This window comes from Otolemur garnettii, unplaced genomic scaffold (assembly GCF_000181295.1).
Source record: "Otolemur garnettii isolate 467f Iridium unplaced genomic scaffold, OtoGar3 scaffold00131, whole genome shotgun sequence".
Lineage (NCBI taxonomy): Eukaryota > Metazoa > Chordata > Mammalia > Primates > Galagidae > Otolemur > Otolemur garnettii.
In genome coordinates, this window is record NW_003852526.1 from 4,252,582 (window position 1) to 4,272,609 (window position 20,028).

At 34.7% G+C, this 20,028-nt stretch overlaps 1 protein-coding gene across 1 annotated transcript in view; it reads left to right on the forward strand.

Moving 5' to 3' along the window:
- The first annotated feature begins 692 nt into the window (after positions 1-692).
- DZIP3 (DAZ interacting zinc finger protein 3) overlaps positions 693-20,028 on the forward strand; it is an 81,191-nt gene continuing 61,855 nt past the window's right edge. The window contains exons 1-4 of the mRNA XM_012810377.2: positions 693-796; positions 3,128-3,197; positions 6,289-6,444; positions 13,641-13,757. Coding sequence (XP_012665831.1) covers positions 765-796; positions 3,128-3,197; positions 6,289-6,444; positions 13,641-13,757 — 375 coding nt within the window. The 5' untranslated portion in view covers positions 693-764. The remainder of the gene's footprint in view (positions 797-3,127; positions 3,198-6,288; positions 6,445-13,640; positions 13,758-20,028) is intronic.

The following is a 20,028-nucleotide window of genomic DNA, read 5'->3' on the forward strand; positions in this document are numbered from 1 at the left end:
CACTACATCCACTGATACTAGAATCACAGTATGTAAGTGTATTTTATATCTCACTTCTCCTATTTTATGGAGATGTAGAATCACATGATTTGGGGGAATAGTGGCCACCTGTTATTTCCAGACTTAAAGGAAACAAAATGATTAGTGCTATCAAGATTGTGTTAAGGAGGAACTCATATACTGCTGTGAGAACTGAACTGGTACAAACCTCTTTGTAAGCTGTTTAGCAATATGCACCAAGAAGTTTTAAGCGTTAATGTCTTTTGACTTACTAATTCTACTTTTGAGAATTTATTGTAAGGAAATAGTAAATAAGGAAAAAGCTTTATGGATGATGGTGTTTATTATGGAACTAATTGTTTATAATGGAAAACAAAATATCCAAGTGTATGAAAATAGTTAAGGAAATGCCAATCAACCAACAATTGTATAGCCATTAACAATATTTACTAGGAGGATAAAATAAAATAGAAGATGTTTTTGATATGATATTCAGTAGTGAAAAGGTTATTCAATATGATTACAAATTAGTAAAATACACCTATGCTTAGAAAAAGGTATATGAAAGTAGAGATGGTGATTATGTTTAGATGGTGAAACTGTGATTCGTTGTCTTTTAGAGCACTTCAAAGGTTTCTTTAATGATCTTGTGCTGTTTTTATAGTGGAAAGAATGTAATATTTTATTCTTCCCATTAAATATTTTTTTTACAGTGTTGAACAGCAGTAGTAAATATCAGTTTTTGTAAAGGAAGCTTGTGCAGCATGGATTCTCTACCAGAAGAATTTTTCGTGAGGTAAGAGATAGGTTAACAAAAGCCGACTGCATTTGTTATATTCCAAAGACATGATATCTGTCTTTTCCAATAACCTTTCTAACTAGTATGAATGAGATACTCTTATGCTTCAGGAAAATTTGGCAACTTTGATTAGTGAGGAAAATGTAGACTGGGTATAATCTAATTTTAGAAAAGTTCACTAGGAATTACACCCTGGCTAAATAGCTAAGAATTGAAAAACATGCTACATGTTGCTGCTCTTGGAATATTCTCACCAAAATAATGTTTTATCATTTTAACAAACACTTACATAGAGTTACTGCTTACTATGTGTGAAGCATTGGTTTTAATGTTTTCATAAATGTTAGTTCCTATAAATCTCTTAACAATTCTCTAAGTTGTATACTGTTATTATTCCCATTTAATAAAGAGTAAGTTAACCAGAAGACCATACTAAGTAGTTCATTTGGTACCAGACCAAATGACAATTGTTTCCTCCAATCAGGACAAGTGAAACCCACCTGTACCTCTGTTATATGATATAGCAGGTTAGTATTGGAGATCTCCCTCCAACTTTGACCTCTCATATAATAAGCAGTATGACCAATTAATTTATTTTTACAAGCATTTATTGACTGCTTGGTTTAGGAAATCAAGTAAGACAAAATTTACATAGTTAAAGAGTGCTTATAGTAGGAAGATACATAGAAAGTAATGATACCTTTAAACAATTACATAAATATTACGTTAGAGATGATCTATGGCTATACATAGGAAGGAACAGTATTTATTGACTGGGGATTGAATGAGTTCCACAAAGTGATATTTGAACTTATTTTTAAAAGATGAGAAGCATTTTGCTGGGTGTGGAAGCAAGGGAGGATGGGAGGTCATTTGGCTGAAGAAATAGCAAGAAAAAGTATTTAAGAAAAATTTGGGGGAAGGATTTTGACTGTGTTGCTATTTTGTACAAAGGGAGAAATAAGGATTGTTTGTGGTTACACATAAAAATTTGTTACAGAGCTGATTACCTTTTAGTTGATAAAGACTATGTATGAGAATGTATGATAAATCTAGTTAATTTAATTATCTGTTAAAATGTTTTAGGTGAGCCTACCTTTATTAGTAAGTAAAATGGTCATAATTAACTTTTGCTTTGGTGACTTATGCTGTATGTCAAGGTTATTTTAAGGAGTGAATGATCATGAGGTGGAGTTAGCAAGTAGAGTACACATTTTAGAATATTTTGTACTCTCTCAAACCTTGAAAGGCTTCAATACTGTTGCAGTATTTTTCATTTCTCGATAACATACAGATGTTCTTTGTCTTTTTTTTTCTGGAAGAAAAGACAGTTAATAGGTTTGTCTTTACAATGAAATTTTAAAGAGCACTGAGAAACATGAAATGTTTGTATGTATAAATCATCTTTTGTTGACATTTTCACTAGGAGTTTGAAAATGTAGATAATACTATATTATTTATCTGATCCATTTTTCCCTAGAAAAATCAGTTAGCGTGTAGTAGATGATAAATGGTTGTCTATCAAAGGAATACATATATGTAGAGTAAAATAGGATAATATTTATAAAATACCATTGTGAGTAAATCACGATATAAATTGTGTAAATATAAATTGAGTAAATATAAATTGAGTAATTTATTTATAATTGAGTAAATATAAATTGCTCACCTTAGTTTTATTTCTGCTAGCATACAAAATTAAGATTCTATAAATTACATATGATTTTATTACAATTTCTGTATCATGGTTCTATATGTAGACAAAAGTAATTTTATAAATATATTTTTCAGTTCAATATGTAACACTATAAATATGTTCACATTTTGAGTCAATATTAAAAGCAAAACCTGTCAGCCTCTTTCTTTTACCAAAATTAGTTAATAATTTCTAAATATGATAGTCTTCCTCGATTAAAAAAATATTTTGGAAAATTGGACAGTTGTAAGTCTAGGAGCCACATACAGAAAAAATGATCTTTGAAAAATTGATCTTTTCCTAACCTGTATTTTCATAAACCTACACACAAACAACTTTAACTTTTTCAAGGACCCTTTTGTTTTCTCTCTTGAAACAGTGCTGTTATATCTATTGTGTGTCTGCTAGAGTGCTATTTCCTCTACCACCATCCAGTAAGGGCATGACCTAATTTCTTTAACTTGAGTCCCTAAAGGATATAGCACCTACCATTATTATCAATCTTTGCTACATATTTGTTAACACTTCTGAAACTTCAGACAGGATTTAATTGTTAGATTCTTTGCTACCACAACTTCATTGTGTTCTTTGTGAATATAAAGAATATATCTTTTCTTTTTCATTTAAAATAGGGATCCTGCTATGGAGGACCAGAGAAAAGAGGGAATGGAAAATAATCTAGAAAAATCATCTGGTCAACTAGTAAGAGAAAATTTAATTTTTGTTAACTTTCAGTTAATTATGGTACATTTAGTCAATTTACTTATCTGTTTTAGGTGAGTCTACTTTTCTACCTCAATAAGTAAAATGGGCATAATAAATATTTGCTTTGAAGATTGATGCTATATCTCAAGGTTATCATTTTAAAAACCAACCCTCAGCATACCCTTAGTAGAAAATTGAATTGACATGCCCAGAAACATCCCAACAATCAATTTTAAGAAATTACTCATTGTTCTTTTGAAGGGAACGTCAGACTAACGAAGACTACATATGTACACAGATTAAAAAGAAAACATATACATACAGAATTTTATTTAATAAGAAGTTTTAGTGAGTTGTTTCTGAAGTTTAATTTCTTCTTTATTTTTCATTGTATTTACTGTTAGAACTTCTAAGTCTAGATGAAAGAGAATAACACTGAATTATACATAAATACAAGGCTTTTACTGCCAGTGACAATATACTTTATGATAGGATAAAATATTTATATGAGTATCATGTGTCCTTATATTTAATGAAAGATTGATGAAGAGATATTTGTTTGTTAGGTTCTTGTTCGTGCACTTTTACTTTCCACATAGTTTTATATGATTGATGCCCACTTGTGAATAAGGTTTGCATATGGAGGTGCTACTATATTTCAAACTAAAGATCAACTCTGCAGTCAAAAGTCACTGAAGAATCATCTGATACCAATTAAGAAATTTACACACAAGATTATGGAATGAAAAATAAGCTTCATACCTATTAAACATTTTTATTGGCTCAGCGCCTGTAACATAGTTGTTACGAGCCAGCCACATATACCAAGGGTGGTAGGTTCTGGGCCAGCTAGAACAACAAAGGCAACTGCAACAAAAAATAGTTGGGCAGGGAAGTGCCTGTGGCTCAAAGGAGTAGGGCACTGGCCCCATATGCCGGAGGTGACAGGTTCAAACCCAGCCCTGGCCAAAAACTGCAAAAAAAAAAAAAAAATTGGGCAGTGTGGCAGACACCTATATTCCCGCCTACTAGGGAGGCTGAGGCAAGAGAATTGCTTAAGCCCAAGAGTTTGAGTTTGTTGTGAGCTGTGATGCCACAGCACTCTACTGAGGGTGACATAGTGAGATTCTACCTCCAAAAAAAAAAAATTAGTAATTTAGGAAGAAAAATTATGTAAACAAAATAGCCATAGTATGCACTTAAATGAGTTTATTAGTGTAAAAAATATTGCAAAGGAAATGTACATAGAGTTGTACAGTTAAGCAAAGGTAAAACCAGGGGACTAAATACAGAAAAAAAAATTCTAAATAGAGATTTGCAAATACAAAACTGAGAAAAGTGGATGCTTTGCCCAGAATTGGGTTTAGATGTTGAGATGACTCAATTTTGCAAAAATGGGTCAAGCATCAAATATTTTGACAAACAACATAAAGAATTAAAATTGGATTTTATGAGATAAAAATGTTTAATGGGGGTGGCACCCATGGCTCAGTGGGTAAGGCTTAGTGGGTAGGGTGCTGGCCACATACACTGAGGCTGGTGGGTTTGAACCCAGCCTGGGCCAGCTAAAACATCAATGGCAACAACAACAATAAAAACAGCCGCCCGTAGTCCCAGCTACTTGGGAAGGCTGAGGCAAGAGAATCCCTTGAGCCCGTGAGTTTAGGTTGCTGTGAGCTGTGATGCTACAGTACTCTACCCAGGACGACAGCTTGAGACTCTGTATCCAAAAAAAAAAAAAGAAATGGTTAATAGGTGTGAAGCTTAGTTCATTTTCATCCCATAATCTTGCTTGTGTTTAAATTTCTTGATTAGGATCAGGTGATTCTTCAGTGACTTTTCACTGCAGAGTTGACCTTTAATTTGAAATACAGTAGAACCTCCATAGTTAACCACCTTGCTACATTGCCCACTTCCTTAAATTGACCTAATTTTCATACAATGGACATGCAGCGCATGTACGTATTAGTACAGTAGGCCTAGTTCCTTATGATGACCACTTCTGTATGTTGACCAGTCTCCTACAGTCAACTGTTACAGTAAAGTGGTCAACTTACAAAGGTTCTTCTGTATACGCACTACTGACAGTGGTAATTCTTTATAAGAGTTTTTCTAGTTACTTTTTAGGACTTTTTTAAACTTTTTGAACAAATTTCAAATCTACAGAACAATCGCAAGAATACAATGAATACCTGTAGTATAATGACTAGCACAATGAACACTCTTCACAGAGATTTAGAAAGTGGTTTATATTTTTCAACATATATAATCTTCATATATGAAATATTATAAAATATAAAGTATATTTGTTAAATATATTATAAATGGGAATAGAACTATCTTAATTTAATCCACATAGGGAGATTAGAGAGATAGTCCTATAGTAGACTTCATTGGTTCCTAGTCACTTTCCTATGTAGTTCTGTGTTTGTTAGTGCCTGATGTTCAAGTATCAACCCACATCAGAGCATTTTCAGTGACTCTGTGTGCTTTCTGCAATAACAAGCTGTTATTTCTGATTTGCAGAGGTCAATAGCAACATAATCATATTTCTAAAGTTTCAACAGGGTATGAGAACCGTGGTGTCTTATCAAGGCTTGAGTTTTTTAAAACTAGTGTTAGTAGACAATCTAGCAGGACTTGACTGTATAGTTATCAATTAACCATTAACAATAGCCATATTAACTCTGTAGGAATCAGTTCTAGAATTCCCAAGTTCATTTACTATTATTGTTTCCCAGAGCCCTCTCAGCTCTGAATTAATATAATGAGAGTCATTCTCTTTTAGTTTCTTTATAAGCCTTATTCATTGTCAATGTCATGTTAGTATCTAAAGTATCAGTCATATAAAAAACACTCATAGATATGGTTTTCATATTATGTAGAATAATCTATATAATATTAATATGTAAGTCCCTGACAACACAGAGAATATTTATTAGTCTTACTTGGATTTTCTGTAGTTCTGTCACAGTGATCTACTTATAGTAAGCACTTTGTTCCTTTTTAATACTTTGGTTTGTTTTAGTGTTAGAGTAAATGAGAATATATATAATTGTCTAAATGTTCAATGAATAATGTCTTCTAGGACAAACAGGAAAAGGATATACCTACTGATCTTGTCCCTGTTAACCTACTATTAGAAGTGAAGAAGTTATTAAATGCAATTAATACTCTACCAAAAGGTGTGGTTCCTCACATTAAGAAGTTCCTGCAAGAAGATTTTTCCTTCCAAACTATGCAGGTAACATCAGAATCTGTCCTTTAAGGCAGAAGTACAACTCTATGTACATGACATTTTTTTTAAATCATAAAATATAGCTAAGATCTTAAAATCTCCATCTTTTTGTAAAGGGATTTGGTGTTAACTTTAACTATACATATTTGTTAATTACATAGATAGAATTCATTGGTGTTAGCCTTTTAAGAATAATGGTAGGCATGTGAATTGGTAGCTTATAAACTATTAACTATAAGGTCTAGTGTTCCAATACTACTAGTAACCTACAACATGCCACTCTAGGACGGGGGCTGCTTTTTATTTTCTAATTTGTAAAATGTTGACATTTTTCAAAAATAATGTTCAAACTTAGATTTATGAATGAAATAAATATTCTAAAGAATATATTATAGATTTTCTTTCTGAAAATAATTTTTCTGTATAATAATTTTTGGTATCTTTCATTTTATAAATCTGGGAGCATTTAAGTTTGGTGCATATATATTTAGAATTGAAACGTCTTTTTGTTGTATTGTTCTTTTGACCAGTATATAGTGTCCATTTTGTCTTTCTTTACTTTTGTTGCTTTAAATCCACTTGTATTTGCAAATAAATTTGGGACTACTCCTTTCTTGTGATTTCTGTTTGCTTGAAATGTTGTTTTCCAGTTGTGTACCCTGAGTCTTATTTGTCCTTAAAGATTAGATGTGTTTTCTGAAGATGTTATGTGTTTGGCTTGTGCTTTTTCAATCCAGTCTATGCTTCTTCAGTGGGGAGTTCAAGCCATTCACATTTATTGAGAGACTTGATAAATATGGTAGAGTTCTGTTTGTCTTGTTTAGTGGAGGTCAATTACCACTTTTATCACTTTGGCCATTGGGGGACGTAGGCTTTGATCTTTCATTTCCAGGGGTCTTTACTTTGCTGGAGGTTCATTGTGATAGTCTGTGTGTAGAAAGGTCTGACTGCTTCCTGCAGGGCTGGTCTTGTAGTGGTAAATTTCCTCAATGATTGCTTATCAGTAACAGACTTGAGTTTTTCATTGAATATGAAACTTAATTTGCCAGGACAGACACAGGATCCTAGGCTGGAAGTTGTTGTGTTTAAGTTGAAAGTCAAGAGTCTTAGCTCTTTGGCTTGTAAAGTTCTAGCTGAGAAATCTGCTGTCACCCTGATGGATCAGCCCCTGTAGGTCAATTGGTGCTTACTCCTGGTTGCTTGCAGAATTTTCTCTTTCATTTTGACTTTGGCCAGGTTCATTACAATGTGTCTAGGAGATAATAAGTTTATATTGAGATGAACAGGGGTTCTATATCCATCTAAGAGAGTATGTCTGAATCTTTGGTGATGCTTGGGAAATTTTCAGTTCTGTATATTTTAGCAGGGTGCTTATAACTTTGGGTCATTATTCTTTTCCTATGTGGATAGCTATAATTTGTATGTTTATACACTTTGGGAAATTCCATAATTCTCTAAGAGATGCTTTTTTTTTTTAGTTCTTTTCTGCCTCTTTAAATGACTGAGTTTGTCTCAAGAGCCTTATCCTTTAGCTTTGAGATTCTTTCTTCTTTGTGGTTTAATATGACTCCTGTAATTCTGTAATTTCCAATATATCCTAATTTTATAATGTCTTTTCTTCATTTCTTGGGTCAATTTTTGGATTTCCTTTTGGTAGTTTTCCACTTTCCCTTCAAGTCCTTTCATCATTTTTGCCATTCAAAGTTTAAATTTCTTTTCTGATATTTCCATAATTTCTTTATAGGTGGGATGCTCTGTGCCTTGTGATCTGTTGGGGGAGGGGTTGCTCTGTTCTGTTTTTTCATGTTACCACAATTTTTTATTGGTTCTTCCTTATGTGTGTTATCTTGTTTATTTCCTTCTACTTTTTTCTCTTCCTTCTCTTCTCGTTAATTTTTTTTTTGTCTCTGTGGCTGGATGTTGAAGTTGCATATAGTCCCAACTATAATGGAGGTTGAGGCAGACAGATTGCTTGTGGCGGGAGTTTGAGGCTACAGTGAGTTATAATCATACCACTGCACTCCAGTCTGCATGTATGACAAAGTGAAATCCCATCTCTGGGTCCTTTGCTTAAGGTCTCAAAAGACTTTAAACAAGTTGTCTTAAACAAGTTGTCGGCCAAACTACATTCTTTCTGGAGCATAGGCTACTTTTCAAGCTCACATGGTTGACGGCAGAATTCAATTCCTTGTGGCTATAGGACTAGAGTTCTTGGCTCCAATATAGGACAATATGATTCAGTTCTGGTTGCACAATCTGTCTCATAGGGAAGGAGAAGTATCTATCTTGTCTATTCCAGCTCTGTAAGCTATAGATGCTGAAGACCTACTATCAACAAATTTGTTGGTAACTTTCATCATAGGAAGGGTACCATTTTTTCAATTATCAGGTTTTCCTAAAGTTAATGATCTACTCTTTTCTTAGTGACAATTAACTGGTGGAGAGGGGAGCAAAACACCATAGGTATCTTGAAAAGGCCACATTTGTCTTTTCTATGAAAAAAATACATCATTAATTATTTCCATGAAACAGATTAATACTATTGTGATTAAAAATTCAAACAAACTCTGAATATGAAATATTCATAAAACTTTATATACAGTTACTTAATTTAATCTTAACTGAGATGGTTTACCATAGTATGAATAAATTTTGGCTTGAAATTGGTGAAATAATGCTATCATTCCCTCTCACCTTTTGGAAATCACCCTGGAACAAGAAACAGAAACTAGTAACCTTCAGATATACAAAATATATCTAATAAGAAGTAAAAAAAGAAGAAAAGTATAGCCATCTTTCATGTCTGTGACAGATTGGTTACAGGACCATCAACTATACTAAAATCTGTGATGATTAAGTTCATTTTATAAAATGGCATGGTATTTGCATATAATTTATGCACACCCTCCTATATTCTTTAAATTACTTATAACACATAATACAATATAAATGCTGTGTAAATAGTGTTAGACTATACTATCTTTTTAATTTGTATTATTTTTATTATTCTTACTTTTTATTTAATTTTCAAATATTTTCAACCCGTGAATTCATAGATCTGGAATGCACATATACAAAGGACCAGCTGTGATTTTTTGTGATAGCAATGAAAAAGTAAAATATGTAGGAAAAACTCTTAGGAAATGTACAAGGTAAATTAGTATTTTTGTACGTTTGTCCTTACCACTTCTGTGAGCACTTCTAAACCCAGTACTAGTTCTAAAGAATCAAAATCTCTGGGGATAAATCTGGGAATCTATATTTTAGCAAGCACCCACAGACTGATATTATTCACATTAAGTTTAGAAATAAATATTCCATATTATAACAATAAATAAAACTCTCTAAATAAATTGTATTAAGGCTAAGAGAAGAAGATCTGAAGGGAAAATAGGACATGTTGGAAGACCCCGTATGTTAAAATAGGACGTGTATGAATAGCCTAGTTATTCCTAAATTAAAATCTACAAATACATTATCATTCCAATAAAACATAAGGAATTTTTTGGTTAGTGTAACTAAAAGCTAATACATGGGGAATAGGAGGAAAAATAGCCAAGAAAATTATATTAAGAGAAGTACGAGAGAAAAGGGCTGGGCTTTTTGTTCACATAGTTAAGATAATTTATGACGCTGTAATAACTAAAAAGAATTTGTTACTTGTTCTTGACACTGCTTATATAGACAAGTCTAGAAAATAAAAGAGAAATTCCAGAAGTAAGCCCAAATACATAAAAAACTTCCATAAATGATAAGATGCTAGGTCAGAAAACAAGTCTTGTCAGATTTCAAAGGAATAAAACATAGAGAACATGTTCTGTAATTAGTGTACAGTTAATCTATAATTAAGTAACAGGAAGATAAACCAGAAAAACCATATGTTCATAAGTTATCCTATATACCTTTAATCTAGGTAACCAATAGGTCAAAGAAGAACTACAGTGGAAGTTAAATAAATTTTTGATCTGAATAAAAAATATATATCAAAACTTATTAGGTAAAGCTGTGCTTTCAGGAACATTTGTAGCTTGAAATTTATAGATAAGAAAAAGCAAGATTGAAATCAGTCATCAAACATGAAGTTGATGGAAGGTTGATTTAAGAACAGCGAATCAGAAAGGAAGAAATAAGGATATCTCAAACAGATAAAATAAAACATAAAATAAAGATGATCGATAAGGCCAAAGCTTGGTGGGTTTTTTGTATTTTTTAAAATTTTTAAAATTGTAGCTATGCAGTCTATGGTACAAAACTTCTTAGTTTTTTTTTTTTTAAGACCCGTAAAATTGATAAATGGTTGATAAGAGAGTTTTAAAAAAGTAACCAAAACACAAAATGAAAATGAAAACATCAATACAAATTCCATTGGCTGTCTGGTTTGTTTCAACGCAATATTTCTCTGAAAAAGTGTAACAACTGGGCAGAATCTTTCCAAGTAGTTCTTATTTGTACTTTTCTAGTAGATTGCTTAATTCATCCAGGGATTAGGACAAGCTTTGCTTATGTTCTGTGAGGAAAGGTCTGTTTCTATACTTTTTGTAGCATAATGCTGTCACTGGTCTGCCCATAACCATAGGACCTTACCTATGCCTCAGGGCCTTTTTTCTGGAACTGTAGAAAGCTTTACTTCTCTTGGCAGTTCAGAAGATCCTAGGAGTTAATAACATTCCCCTTCACCCCAGAAACTACTCAACCTAGTAGCACACCCTTTAATTTAAAGCCTGCTTTCCCTTCCTATATCACTTCTTATCATTTTTCTCTATACCTCCCAAATAAACTACTTGCATTCACATCCTTATATTATGGTCTGCTTCCATTGCAAAGGAATGGAGTAGTGACCAGGGCCCCTCCTCCTTGATAGGCCTTGCTCTCCAGTTTTCCCCTTGGTTCTGTAAATCTTCTGAAGCCTCTGAGTAGAATCTCAGCCATGACTGAATATGGAAATTGTTCTAAAGAGAAAAATAAGTTAATCTTATGATCCTAGTCCTACCTCCTCTTCTATAGTTGATCTGAGAGATTTTCAGTGCCTTTTTAGCTTTACATTGCTTTCAGATTAAATTGGCATATATATGTACACACATATATATGTGAAATATTTATATATATAAAGGGCTTTTTTTAGTTTTTTCATTCTTTTTTTAATTCAGATTAATATGAGGGTACAAATCATTAGGTTATATAATTTACACATGACAAGTAAAAATCAGAGTTGTAGTTGTGTCCTACACCCAGGGAGTATGCCGTTTATCCATGCATTGTACCCATTGTGTGAAAAGCTACTGTTCCCCCTCCTCTCCTCTTCCCTTCTAGATTAATTGTGATTTTCTATTATATAGATCTGTGATTTTTAATCTCCTAGTTTCAGGTTTTTCTGTTTTGTCCAACTGTTTTTGTTCTCATTGGGAAGATTCATCTGAAACCACCTATGCTGTTTAACAGAGGTGGAACTTCGGTACTGTTATATATTCCTATTCAGATTCAAAAGATACTATTGAATAAATATCTGGATATGAGGCTAGAATTCAAATGATAGTTTTTGGTAGGAAATATAAATTTAGAAACTGTCAGTGTGTAGACACTATTTAGAAATATGATAGTGGACTACTTTATCAGTAGAATCTATGTTGATAGACAAAAGGTTTATTAGGTTGATTGCTGAACAGACTGACATTAAGCAAGTACTTAACTAGGAGGAAAACAAGAAAGTATTATATACTAGAAACCAAGTTAAAGGTGTAGATTAAACCTCACATGTAGAATATATATCATTAAACACATAGTATAATTTAAGCCAGACATTTGTGGGGAATGAACACAATGGTAAGATGTAGTCTATCCTTTTATTTCAACCATGTAATTAACAAACTGCAGTACACAATAAAGTATATATTAGCTCAGTTCCAATTAGTTACAGTATAAGATGGCTTACCCTGGTATTGGTATTAATGCCAGCATACCTGTTTATCATAGGTTCAGGGCTGGGAGGAAGATTTTAGCTATGCTAGAGAATAGTAAGTACGAGAATGAGCTGGGATTACCATCTTCTTCTGAAGCAGTAGATATTTACTACCCCTTGGCAGGCATAGAAATGTTTTTTAGAGTTTTGAGGAAATAGTTACAAAGTGTTGTGCCCCCTATGACCTGAAAAGATAGAGTTGGACCCCCCTTAAGTGCAGTCAATCAGAAATTTATTGAATCTGCTCAGGGGACTGCCTTGAGAGACAGTTCTGTCCCAGTAGTGGGCAAGTTATCTTATATATTTTTTGTGCAAGCATACTACAGAAGCAAAACGTGGCTGATGAGGGGGAGGGTTACAGCTTGGGTAATCATGGATACAGCAGTAGTTACAGTTATGTAACAACGATTAATACAGTCTTGGTTGACAATGGATATATCTCAAATCACAATGGTTACAGTTACATAACCATGATTAATACGGCCTTGGTGGATTCCACCATTGTTCGTTGACTGAGAACTTGGGAGTTTTTGTGAAACTTGGGATTTCCCCATGCTTCGACTCGGGGGCATGGATTTACGGCCTTGTGGATTCCACCATTGTTCGTTGGGGGTTTTTGTGAAACTTGGGACTTCCCTGTGCTTCTGGGGGGCATGGATTTACGGCCTTGGTGGATTCCACCATTGTTCTGAGAACTTGGGGGTTTTTGTGAAACTTGGGACTTCCCTGTGCTTCAACTCTGGGGGGTATGGGAACTGGCTGGAAGAGAGGGCAGAGGAATGGGAGAGGGCGGGGAAAGAGGGCTGGGAGTCCTTACAGCAAAAGGAGATTGTCAGCCTTCTTAAAAACAAGTGTGAGAGGGTGGCGCCCATAGCTCAGTGGGTAGGGCGCTGGCCATATGCACCAGGGCTGGTGGGTTCGAACCCAGCCCAGGCCTGCTAAAACAAAAAAATAGCCAGGTGTTGTGGCGGACACCTTTAGTCCTAGCTACTCTGGAGGCTGAGGCAAGAGAATTGCTTGAGCCCAAGAATTGGAGGTTGCTGTGAGCTTTGACGCCACAGCACTCTACTGAGGGCAACAAAGTGAGACCCTGTCTCAATAAAAAAACAAAAAAAAGTATGGGTTTTTTTTTTTTATTTCTGTTTTCCAAAATTTCTGCAATAAGTATATATTATTTGTAAAATATAAATGTATGTAGATATTTGCTCTAACCTAAATAAATCTCCAGCCATATTATTTTCCACAGAGAGAAGTTGCAGCTGACAGCCAGAATGGGGAAGAAATTGTTCCTGCTTTGACTTTACGTTTCTTGATAACACAACTGGAATCAGCACTTAGGAACATTCAAGCAACTAATTATACTGTGAGTTGCTTTTTTTCTTGAAAGTTTGAAATAAAGGGCTTGGTCAGCATTTTTTAGTGAGAAAACAGTGCCTGCTTATTTTGAGGTCTAGAATGCTTTGTGTTTTTCTCTTCAGCCTCTAAAGAAGGTACTTATAGTTTATTGCTTTCCTACGTCTTATACTTTCTTATGTAACTATAGCTCTGTAATGAGCCTATTGTAGTTCCCTTTCCTACCACAAAATTGTTCGCCTTAAGAGAAATTTGAACTAATAGAAATGAACTTTCCCGAGTAGGTAATGGGGAGTCACAAAGTTCAAAAAATAAATGAAGTATAGAAAGACAAGTATTGTAAGATATCACTTACATAAGGAATCTAAAAAAGTTGAACTCACAGAAGTAGAGAATATAATGGCAGTTACCAGGGGCTGGGGTTGAGAGGACATAGGTAAGGGGATATTGATCAAAGATACAAAATTTGTTAGGTAGGAGGAATAATTGATGTGTTCAAGAAAACTATTGTGCAACATAGTGATTATAATTAGTAACAAGGTATTATATGCTTAAAAATTGCCAAGAGAGATTTTAAGTGCTCTTAACATAAAAATGATAAATATTATGATGTAATACATATATTAATTACCTTGAGTTAGTCATTCTACATTGCATACATATTTCAGAACATCATGTTGTATGATAAATATGTGCAATTTTTATTTGTCAATTATAAAAGAAATAACTTCCTTCTTTAATTATTAACCAGCTTCTCTTTCTTTTGATACTTCTATATTTATAAAAATTGGAATTTGTATTATCAGTAAAATTGACAAAATATATTTATCTGTTTAAGATCAAATGATACTTTAAGAAATAAACAGAACAATTTAAGAAATAAATTATATCAAAAATTGGAATTGATTGTGTAGGACAGTAAAAGGAAAAAGCAGGTCTTTGCCTAACTTGGAATAGTATACTAAGTTTTATATGCATATAAGATTTGACAGTTGAGTTCCTGAACTCATCCTAGAAAAAGTGCTGCATACCTCATTGCTGAATGTCCACTATAGTCACCTTCAAAGTGCTCCCCTCAGGAAGCTCTGCATTGACACCTGTGCCTACTTCACCCTTCAAAGCAATTTTCTGGAATGGCCATCAGAGCTGTTGTGTTATTTTTGATATCCTGAATATCATCAAAATGTCTTCTTTTCAATATTTCTTTTATCTTTGGGTAAAGAGAAAACTTACCAGGGGCCAGATCAGGTGAATAGGGAGGTTGTTCCAAAACAGTTGTTTGTTTACTGACAAAAATCTCCCTCACACATAGTGCTGTGTGAGGTGGTGCGTTGTTCTAATGCAAGAACCATGAGTTGTTGGCCAAGATTTTCAGTTAAGATTTTCCTGTTTCTCTATTGTTATTTCCTTGGCCTACTATACCTTTCACAGTCAGCCCATGATTTTGATGCACAATTTGACAAATTTTTGCAATGTTTTTGTTAATTCTGATTGTTACTGCCTACCCTGACTTCTCTTCATCAGTAATTCTTTCTTGCCCCTCATAAAAATGTTTAATTTGTATACTGCCATTTTCTTCATGGCATTATGCCCATAAACTTGGACTAACTTGTCCCTGATTATACTTCTATTTTTGCCAAGTTTAACAAGAAATTATGTTGGTTCTTGCTCTAATTCAAGCTCCATCATTCTTGCAACAGCACACAAAACATGCACCAACAATAATGAACTCCACAAGATACCACCACATATCAACATGATCACAAATCTGAGACACTGATATACCAAGGCTATGAAACCTTACCGAGTGGTTTGTACAGTGCTGCCAATGTGTAAGTGCATGGTGGCAAGTTGGTAAACTTGTCAGACCTCATACAGAAGATGGATTAGGATTATTTTCCAAAAGGTACTAGACTACCCAGACACCAAAAAAGATAGCCTAAGATACTGTAAAGGAAGGTGGAAAATAATTCTTACTGGCCTCTAAGGATTAGGATTCTAAATAATAATATACATACTCTAAAGGAGGTTCTAGATGAATTCAAAAGAAGAAACAAAAGAAAAATGGGTTTGCATTTTGATCCCAAGAACTTCTGGGATCTGCTATTTCTACCACTGACCAGATTGCCAGTCAGTGAAACAAATCAGTATAAAATCAGCATTTTAGCCTTCTTGGTTTAGACATTACTTCAAAGATGAATCTTATACTAGGAAATGAAAGAGTTTTCCTTGTAGTACTCGAGAGCAGAACTGGAATTGTTACGATCAGATCAGTTTGCTGCAATATCCAAATGGTTTTTCCTACCCCTCAATGTTACCAAGAAGGGGTCAGACAACCTTGTAACAGGAGATAGCTGTGGATTGTTTGGGGTGGGGATTGCCAGTGACATCTCTATATTCATTTGGTTCCAGTACACGGAATAATCTTTGCTAATAGGGAAAGATAGGGAGGAAAGGGAAGGGGATTTAGAGTAGAAATGTAACACATCTAAATTACAGAGCTTTTTGCCTTCTAATTAAAGCCATTTAGATGTTACAAGGAGTTTATATTTATAAACTCACTTAGTCCATTGAGAAAAAATATACACATATATCTCCACTGGTATCCACTTTGTCTACTGGTCCCTTGAGAACAAACACACATGTATATCTCCACTGATACCAGTTTGAAGGTGAACTTCTAACCCCAGTCAGTTATCTCATAATTGTAAACTGTTGGTCCTAAGATGTGTGCTAGATGAGGATACAGTTGGAAATATATACACACTCACCCATGTATAAAAACACACACACATATATACACATATATGTTTTATTATAAGGAATATATATATAGTGTGTGTGTGATTTATGATGACAGATTGGCTCATGTGATTATGGAGGCTGAGAAATTCCATGATCTGCTGTCTGCAAGCAGAGGATTCAGAAAGGCTGGTGACCCAGGACAGCTGGTGGTATAATTTAAGTCCAATTCTGAGGGCCTAGGAACTAGGGGAGTCATTTGTATAAACCTCAGTCTGAGGGCGGAAGAAGCTAAGATGAGATGTACCAGCTCAAGTAGGCTGGCAGGAAACAGAGGGGTGAATTCTTCCTTCATCTGCCTTTTGTTCTATTCAGGCCCACCCACACTGGGGAGGGAAATCTGTACTAAGTCTATCTATTCAAAGGCTAATCTCATCTGGAAATACCTTCACAGACAAACACTCCGAAATAGTGTTTGATCTGGGTACCTCAGGGGTAGTCAAGTTGACACATAAAATTAACCATCACAAATGGAATGGATGATATTTTTCTCCATAGACAACATTTTTCTCCATGGACAGTATTTTTAACTTTTTATTTTGAGGTAATTATAGATTGACAGAAGTTACAGCTGTACCATACAAAAATATATAGAAATCTTGATATATCCTTCACACAGTTTCCCCTAAGAACTATATCTTTTTAAAAAAATTTTATTCAAGTTAAGTTCAAGTTGTGGTTGAGCCCTTCACCCAGGATGTGTGCTGTATACCCGTTAATTGTGCCTATTGGGTGAGAGTTTACCAATCCTCCCCTCCCCCCTACACACATGAATTTAATTGTTTTTCTCTCATGTTAGGGTGTAGTTATTTATCTATTGGTTTCATATTAATATTGCATACATTGGATACTTGCTTTTCCATTCTTGTGATACTTTACTAAGAAGAATGTGCTTCAACTCCATCAGGTAAATACAAAAGATGTATTTTTGTATCTTTTTTATGGTTAAATAGCATTCCATGGTGTATATATACCGCAGTTTATTAATCCACTCATGAGCTGATGGGTACTTAACGTTGATTCCAAATCTTAGTGATCGTGAATTGTGCACTGATGAGCATTCTAGTGCAGATGTCCTTATGGTAAAGTGATTTTTTTTTCCTTTTGGGTAGATACGTAGTAATGGGATGGCAGAATCAAATGGAAGGTTTAGTTTTAGGTCTTTGAGGATTTGTAGAGGAATGGACACCATGCTTCAAAGGACAGTACTGATTCTTATCACAGTAAAAGGAAATGCTGAGAACAGGATAGTCTCCTGGCAAGCCTAGAGACGTGTTGTGACTTGGGGGCAGTCCCCCAAGTTACTCAGTGTTCTGGAATGAGATAAGATCGTCACTCACTAGTAAGCATGTGTTAAACATTGATGCCTAGTACTTCTTCATGGGGGTTGTGGGGCAAGAGCACATGAGGAAAGAGCACATGGCAGTCCTAACACATGCAGCTCTCCTATGTGATTACCTTAGCTCTCCGCACTTGTTGTGTATAACCTTGAGAAACAGCTGTTGTGGAGGGGGCTCTGGGCTACCGTGCACTTAAGGTTAGCCCACTTCCCGCAAGCTTGTACTTCTAATCCCTGTCATGCCTGTTTCCTTTGTGCAGGGACTGGGACCAGGGCCTTAGGGGTCTCGACAAGGATTCTCCATACTTCTTTCTATAGAAGTTGTATTAGTTTGCATTCCCACCAGCAATATAAAAGTGTTCCCTCCTCTCCACATCCACGCCAGCACCTGCAGCTTTGTGACTTATGATGTGGGCTGTTCTCACTGGTTATGGGTGATATCCCAGGGTAGTTTTGATTTGCATTTCTCTGATGATTAGGGATGATGAGCATTTTTTATGTTTCTTAGCTATTTGTCTCCTTCAGAGAAAGTTCTGTTCATAGCTCTTGCCTACTTCTATGGTATATGTACACCATGGAATACCATGCAGCCATAAAAAAGATGGAGACTTTACCTCCTTCATGTTTACAGGGATGGAACTGGAAAATGTTCTTCTTAGCAAAGTATCACAAGAATGGAAGAAAAAGTATCCAATGTATGCACCCCTATTATGAAACTAATTTATAGCTTTCATATGAAAGCTATAACCTAATTATAGCCTAAGAATGGAGGGGAGGGATGGGGAAAGGAGAGGGGTGGATGGGTGGAGGGAGGGTGATTGGAGGGATCACCTCTATGGTTTATCTTTCAAGGGTACAAGTGAATCTTTCTAAAAGTAGAATATAAACGTCGTAACACAAAAACTAAGAAAATGACATGAAGGCTGTGTTAACCAGTTTCATGACAATATTTCAGATTGTATATGAAAATACCACACTGTACCCCATGATTGCATTAATGTACACAGCTATCCTAGTTCTTTGTAAATTCTAGTTATTTAATCCTTGTCAAGTATCTTTTCCCATTCTGAAGTTTGTTTGCTTTAGTTGTTGTACCCTTAGCTGTACAGAGGCTTTTTTAGTTTGACCTTGTCTCATTCATTTATTTTTGATGTTGCTGCAATTGCTTAGTTTGATCATGTCCCATTTATTTATTTTTGGTGTTGCTATAATCTTTTCCCAGGCCAGTGTTGTTAAGAGGTTTTCCCACACTTTCTTCTAGAATTTTTATTGTTTTGTATCTTAAATTTAAATCCCTTATCTGGCAAGAGTTAATTTTTGTAAGCAGTGAGAGGTGTGGGTACAGTTTCAGTTTTCTACATGTGGTTAACTAGCTCTCCCAGCACCATTTACTAAATAGGGATTCTTTTCCCCAGTTTATACTTTTATTTGGTTTTTGAAGATTAGATTGTGATACATCACTGGTTTCATTTCTAAGTTCTCTATTCTGTTCTATAGATCTAAGTCTCTATTTTTGTGTTAGTACCACGCTGTTTTGAACACCATAGACTTGTAGTATAACCTGAAGTCTGGTAACATGATTCCTCCAGATTTGTTTTTATTTCTTAGGATTGCATTGGCTATTTGAATTACATATGAAATGAAGTACTATTTTTTCAAGTTCTTCAAAGTATGATGTTAGTATTTTGATGGAGATTGCATAAATCTGTAGATCACTTTGGGTAGTATGAACTGTTTAACAATGTTGATTCTTTCCAGCCACTTGTTACCTGCTATTTCTTTTCTCAGGGTTTCAGTTGTTCTCTCTGTAAAGATCCTTAATGTCCTTTGCGTAGGGTGACCAGACGTCCTGCTTTTGGCAGGACTGTCCCACTTTTCAACAATTTGTCCTGAGTTCCGTGGCGTTTTTAAAAAGTCCCGATTTTTGGAAAGAATGCACGAACAGGCAGGAGAACAAGAAGGGAATATACAGTTTTCGGCTGCCGTGTGGCTATTTCGCCAGAATATGAGTTTTATATTATTTTTGTTAATTTTATAATGTTAAACTGTAATAATAACAAATAATTGCTGAGAAGTGATTATCAAGAACTGCTTACAAAGTTTGCATTGTTGTCAGGCCCTGCCCTGCCCCATCCCCTAC